This window comes from Thalassophryne amazonica, chromosome 11, assembly GCF_902500255.1.
Source record: "Thalassophryne amazonica chromosome 11, fThaAma1.1, whole genome shotgun sequence".
NCBI lineage: Eukaryota > Metazoa > Chordata > Actinopteri > Batrachoidiformes > Batrachoididae > Thalassophryne > Thalassophryne amazonica.
Window position 1 is genome coordinate 103,585,596 of NC_047113.1, and position 6,000 is coordinate 103,591,595.

The 6,000-nt window shown below is 38.1% G+C and overlaps 1 protein-coding gene and 1 long non-coding RNA gene across 2 annotated transcripts; both read left to right on the top strand.

Annotated features, from left to right (window-relative positions):
• The first annotated feature begins 621 nt into the window (after positions 1-621).
• LOC117519640 lies at positions 622-2,179 on the top strand. The gene is made up of 3 exons (XR_004563384.1): positions 622-714; positions 1,160-1,857; positions 2,027-2,179. It is a non-coding gene; the product is annotated as an uncharacterized LOC117519640 (long non-coding RNA).
• A 147-nt stretch (positions 2,180-2,326) lies between these two features.
• On the top strand, positions 2,327-3,608 carry LOC117519728. The gene is made up of 3 exons (XM_034180976.1): positions 2,327-2,473; positions 2,651-2,938; positions 3,142-3,608. Exons 2-3 carry the CDS (start codon positions 2,722-2,724, stop codon positions 3,606-3,608), a joined length of 684 nt encoding a protein of 227 aa, XP_034036867.1. The 5' UTR covers positions 2,327-2,473; positions 2,651-2,721.
• The last annotated feature ends 2,392 nt before the right edge of the window (positions 3,609-6,000 follow it).

A 6,000-nucleotide genomic window follows, 5' to 3' on the forward strand; every position in this document is an offset into this window, starting at 1 on the left:
TCTTTTGCATCATTGCGTGATGATTTACCCTCTTTTAAGAGTTTGATAATCCTCTCCTTTGTTTCAATTGACATCTCTCATGTTGGAGCCAAGATTCATGTCAGTCCACTTGGTGCAACAGCTCTCCAAGGTGTGATCACTCCTTTTTAGATGCAGACTAAGGAGCAGATCTGATTTGATGCAGTTGTTAGTTTTGGGGATGAAAATTTACAGGGTGATTCCATGATTTATTCCTCAGAATTGAGTGAGTCCATATTTTTTTCCCTCTGCTTGGTCTAAAAAAGTAACCATTACTGACTGCCACAATTTTTTTTTCTTGATTTCTTATAGTGTTTCTTAAAGCCAGAAAGTTGCCATTTGAAATTACTTTAGTTTTATGTCATGTCTGTGATCTGCTTTTTTTCTACAAAATTAAACAACTGAATGAACATCCTCCGAGGCAGGTGATTCCATAATTTTTGCCAGGGGTTGTATATACCTCAGAGAGACAGCAGGGCTTCAACTTCCTGAACCTCGAACACTCCAAAGGTAGTCATAGTTTCTCTTATATGTGGTGCCGCAGCATCTGCACACTGTATGTAGAATAAGTAAAACAGTTTGGCTTTGCTGTAGATGGTTGGAAAAAGGTCAATGCGGATCCGGGCATCAATAACCAAATGCTGGCATCTTTGGCAGAAAAGCACAAGTCAAATCCAGAGGAATACAGTACACACTGTGCGTTTATAATTTTAATACTAATTCATATAGTTTATATTCTTATATTTACTGCATATTGTATAATAATATAGTTCCACCAACCTGTTTAAATGTTTTATTCATAGTTCTATTACAGTTGTTGACAGACTTTGACATTTATCATGCTTGCATGAAATGTTGATATGTCTGACTCGGTAATTACAGTGTCATGGAAAATCTACAAGGTAATATTTTGAATTTTACATGCTGAATTTAATTGTATGTGTTGCATAATTACAATACCATGACAATTACAGTAGATGTAACTTCCTTAGCATTTGTAAACAAGTTCTAATGAGAAGCTCTTCTGTATTATTTTCCAGACTAAAAAAATGTATTTATTTGATTAAATATTACTATTATGACACAGGTACTGTCAGAGCCTAATTTGTAAAAATATTAATGTAATTATTCTTATGTGCAGATGCTGTTTGATGTTGGATGTAATGTCCATCAAGCAAAAAATGGAGTATGATCAGCATAAGGACAAAGTAGTGGGGTTTGTGGATCTAGGCATTGGTGACGACTCCAACGATGAGGACAAGGAAGTTCTGGTAGTTCTCACTGTGGGTCCGCGTGGCCATTGGAAGTGGCCAATATCGTTCTACTGTACGCGGGGTCTGAATGGACAAGTACAGAAAGAACTCCTGGTACAATGTCTTGATGCAATACAAGACACTGGACTTCGAGTGATAACAGTCACCATGGACGGCCATGCCATGAATATTGCAATAGCTATGCTTCTTGGAGCTAACCTTAACAGCGACATAGGTCATGACTTCTGCACCTCATTTCTTCATGATGACAAGATATATGTCATGCTTGATGCTTGTCACATGGTTAAGCTGCTAAGAAATACATTACAAGCTTATGGCAGCATCGTCTCCCCAGTTGCTCGTATAGTTTGGCAGCTCATCACGGACCTCAATGCTACTCAGGAAGAAGTGGGTGTCACCTTGGCAACAAGTTAACCTCTGACACATCAACTTCCACACAAAGAGGATGAAGGTTTCCCTGGCATTTCAGACACTGTCATTATCTGTAGCCTCTGCACTGGAAACACTGCTAAAGATGGGTGTACCTAAGTTCTGCTATGTTGATGCCACTGTGGAGTTTCTAAAGGTCAGTCCTTTGTATAGCTATCTTAACAATTGAGGTCTTGCACTTTGCAACACTTTTACTTATGTCTCTAACTATTAAACGTGACAATGTATGTAGACTTTTGTATTACAGTTTTATTTTTCTGGTATTTAAATTTTAAACCTGTATGTTATGTTAAATCTGTTTTCAGAAAGTAGATGCTATTTTTGATGTTCTGAACAGTCGTTCACAGTTTGGACGTGGCTGGAAGAGAACTGGGAAGAGACCAGAGCATTCCTAGTGGATGTTCGCAGCTACCTGCCCTCCCTCACCCTGGTCAATGGTACACCACTGCATAAGACTCCTGGGTTATACAACTCAGCTGGATATAACACTATAAGCTATAAAATGGAATGAACATAGACTGCCTCAAGTGTAGTACTTTGAACAGACTTCATTTTATTGCACTCTGTAAAACTATAATCATAATTTTAAACAAATTTTACAGAGGAACTGCATCCTGGGCCTGGTGACAGACAGACAGGATCATGGGCTTTGTGAATGATGTGCTGCTGACGCTGGTACAGAACCTGCAGTACATCTTAGCTTACAAGGCAGGATCATGTTGAACTCTTCTTTAGTTCTGTCAGGCAGTGTAGTAAGTTGTTTTCCTATTTTTTGTGAAATTTCTGTTCATTTTACATAAAATCAGTTAAGAAAAAATAAGTTGAACATTATACTGTCAGAGATATCTAATATAAAAGCATGTTTTGTCTTGCTCAGATGTTTCTGAGAAGGCTCTCAGTTGTCCAGGTGGTTTCCATGGTGGTTTCAGATGGTGGGTCAAACAGTCCTACTGCACTCCAGTTTAAGTCAGTGTTTCGGCATCTCCTTGGCAGAACAGGTATGTTGTTACCAGAATCAGCAGGAGCCAATGTGCAGTCCCTTGACCAAACATCACTTCTGCGAGCGTCAATGTCCACCTATGTACCACATTACGGAGTTAGGGGTGCTGATGACCAGCCTAGCAGCAACCAGCATGATGTGAATCACAGCTACTCAGTTACTTCAACTACAAAGAGTATTGGCCTTCTCATCAAAAATGTAGCTGTGTACATCTCAGGTATGAACCATTTATTTATTAAAACTTTTAGAAATATTCTTGAAACATTCTGAAAATACAGTGCAACTGCTCTTATAAGACCCAACCTTAAGAAATGTTCATAAAACATTGCAGAAATTGATACAGCTGCTATTATAAGACCCTTCTATTATAAGATCTGCTGGTATCCAATCAGCTGTGGATATGTGCTTGTTTTGTTAAAGGATGGTTTGTGAAGAAGGCCATAGCTATGCTGACTTGTGAGGCATGTAGACTGAGCCTAGTAGCCTGTGCTCCATCCATCCACTACAAAGAGGTGTTTCAGCTGCTCACTCTGAAGAACCTTGGCAAACTGAAGTTGCCATCTGATGGTGTTGTCCGAGTGTTGATGTCGGCAGAGAGACATCTACGTCAGCTCTCTGACATTGACCGTGTGAACAGGAGCTGCAGCAAACTTCGTTTGCAGTACAGAGTGCTGGAAGATGTGGGCACTGATGCTCTTGACTTGGCAGAACATGCTGCAGAGACAATGTGTGGAGTTGACAATCATTACTATGAATTGGTTTGTCTCCTGGTGACCATCTATTACGATGCCCAATACCACCATGTTGCTAGACTCCATACTCAGCGACTACAGGGCATGTGTGTTCGCCAGAAGTACACTAAACTGATTCTCTTTAAAGGTCAATAAGAAAATATGCTTGGAATCTAAATGTAATTTTGGATGTAAATGAAATGTAGACCAATGTAAAATAATAAAAATTTGTGCGAAATTGTAAAACAAAATATATGCAGTGTATATATGCAAAATATATGCAATATATGCATTGAAAGTCACTACTCAGTACTAAAATGAAAGGTACAATAGCCTTAATGCATAGTAATTATGTAAAACAAATGTCTATTTTAAAAACATTATGTAGCAATTTAATATCAATATACTGAGAAAATAACTCAACACCATAAATTATTTTCATTAATCTGCATTCACATGCATACAAATACAGAAACAAAAATGTTTAAATATATTTATGTATATATACTTGCAGTTGTTTAATATGACATGTACATGGTGGTCACAGGTGGCATTTAAATTTTTGACACTGTGGTTGGGGGGGTAGTACTTTTTACCCTGATTGAGGGGCAAAAGTCATAAATTCTGAATGGCTTTATATCTACTTGTAATAAAATGTTAGTAAAAATCATATACGAGGTCTGTTAGAAAGTATCGACGTTTTTATTTTTTTCAAAAACCATATGGATTTGAATCACGTGTGATTGCATCAGCCAAGCTTTAACAGTTAAATGTGGTCTATTAAACATTAGGTCTCTCTCTTCTAAGTCCCTGTTGGTAAATGATATAATAATTGATCAACATATTGATTTATTCTGCCTTACAGAAACCTGGTTACAGCAGGATGAATATGTTAGTTTAAATGAGTCAACACCCCCGAGTCACACTAACTGTCAGAATGCTCGTAGCATGGGCCGAGGCGGAGGATTAGCAGCAATCTTCCATTCCAGCTTATTAATTAATCAAAAACCCAGACAGAGCTTAATTCATTTGAAAGCTTGACTCTTAGTCTTGTCCATCCAAATTGGAAGTCCCAAAAACCAGTTTTATTTGTTATTATCTATCGTCCTCCTGGTCGTTACTGTGAGTTTCTCTGTGAATTTTCAGACCTTTTGTCTGACTTAGTGCTTAGCTCAGATAAGATAATTATAGTGGGCGATTTAACATCCACACAGATGCTGAGAATGACAGCCTCAACACTGCATTTAATCTATTATTAGACTCTATTGGCTTTGCTCAAAAAGTAAATGAGTCCACCCACCACTTTAATCATATCTTAGATCTTGTTCTGACTTATGGTATGGAAATAGAAGACTTAACAGTATTCCCTGAAACTCCCTTCTGTCTGATCATTTCTTAATAACATTTACATTTACTCTGATGGACTACCCAGCAGTGGGGAATAAGTTTCATTACACTAGAAGTCTTTCCAGAAAGCGCTGTAACTAGGTTTAAGGATATGATTCCTTCTTATGTTCTCTAATGCCACTATACCAAACAGTGCAGAGTAGCTACCTAAACTCTGTAAGTGAGATAGAGTATCTCGTCAATAGTTTTACATCCTCATTGAAGGACAACTTTGGATGCGTAGCTCCTCTGAAAAAGAGAGCTTTAAATCAGAGCGCCTGACTCCGTGGTATAACTCACAAACTCGTAGCTTAAGCAGATAACCCGTAAGTTGGAGAGGAAATGGCGTCTCACTAATTTAGAAGATCTTCACTTAGCCTGGGCAAAAAGAGTCTGTTGCTCTATAAAAAAGCCCTCCGTAAAGCTAGGACATCTTTCTACTCATCACTAATTGAAGAAAATAAGAACAACCCCAGGTTTCTTTTCAGCACTGTAGCCAGGCTGACAAAGAGTCAGAGCTCTATTGAGCTGAGTATTCCATTAACTTTAACTAGTAATGACTTCATGACTTTCTTTGCTAACAAAATTTTAACTATTAGAGAAAAATTACTCATAACCATCCCAAAGACGTATCGTTATCTTTGGCTGCTTTCAGTGATGTCGGTATTGGTTAGACTCTTTCTCTCCAATGGTTCTGTCTGAGTTATTTCATTAGTTACTTCTTCCACAACCCTCAACATGTTTATTAGACCCCATTCTACCAGGCTGCTCAAGGAAGCCCCTACCATTATTTAATGCTTCGATCTTAAATATGATCAATCTATCTTTGTTAGTTGGCTATGTACCACAGGCTTTTAAGGTGGCGTAATTAAACCATTACTTAAAAGCCATCACTTGACCCAGCTATCTTAGCTAATTATAGGCCAATCTCCAACCTTCCTTTTCTCTCAAAATTCTTGAAAGGGTAGTTGTAAAACAGCTAACTGCTCATATGCAGAGGAATGGTCTATTTGAGAGTTTCAGTCAGGTTTTTAGAATTCATCATAGTACAGAAACCGCATTAGTGAAGGTTACAAATGATCGTCTTATGGCCTCGGACAGTGGACTCATCTCTGTGCTTGTTCTGTTAGACCTCAGTGCTGCTTTTGATACTGTTGACCAT

Excerpts from the sequence above, each read along its gene's own strand:
- LOC117519728 (XM_034180976.1), top strand. The coding sequence starts at position 2,722 with ATGTTGTTACCAGAATCAGCAGGAGCCAATGTGCAGTCCCTTGACCAA. Across the intron at positions 2,939-3,141 it reads TGTAGCTGTGTACATCTCAG|GATGGTTTGTGAAGAAGGCC; the intron begins GTATGAACCATT and ends GTTTTGTTAAAG.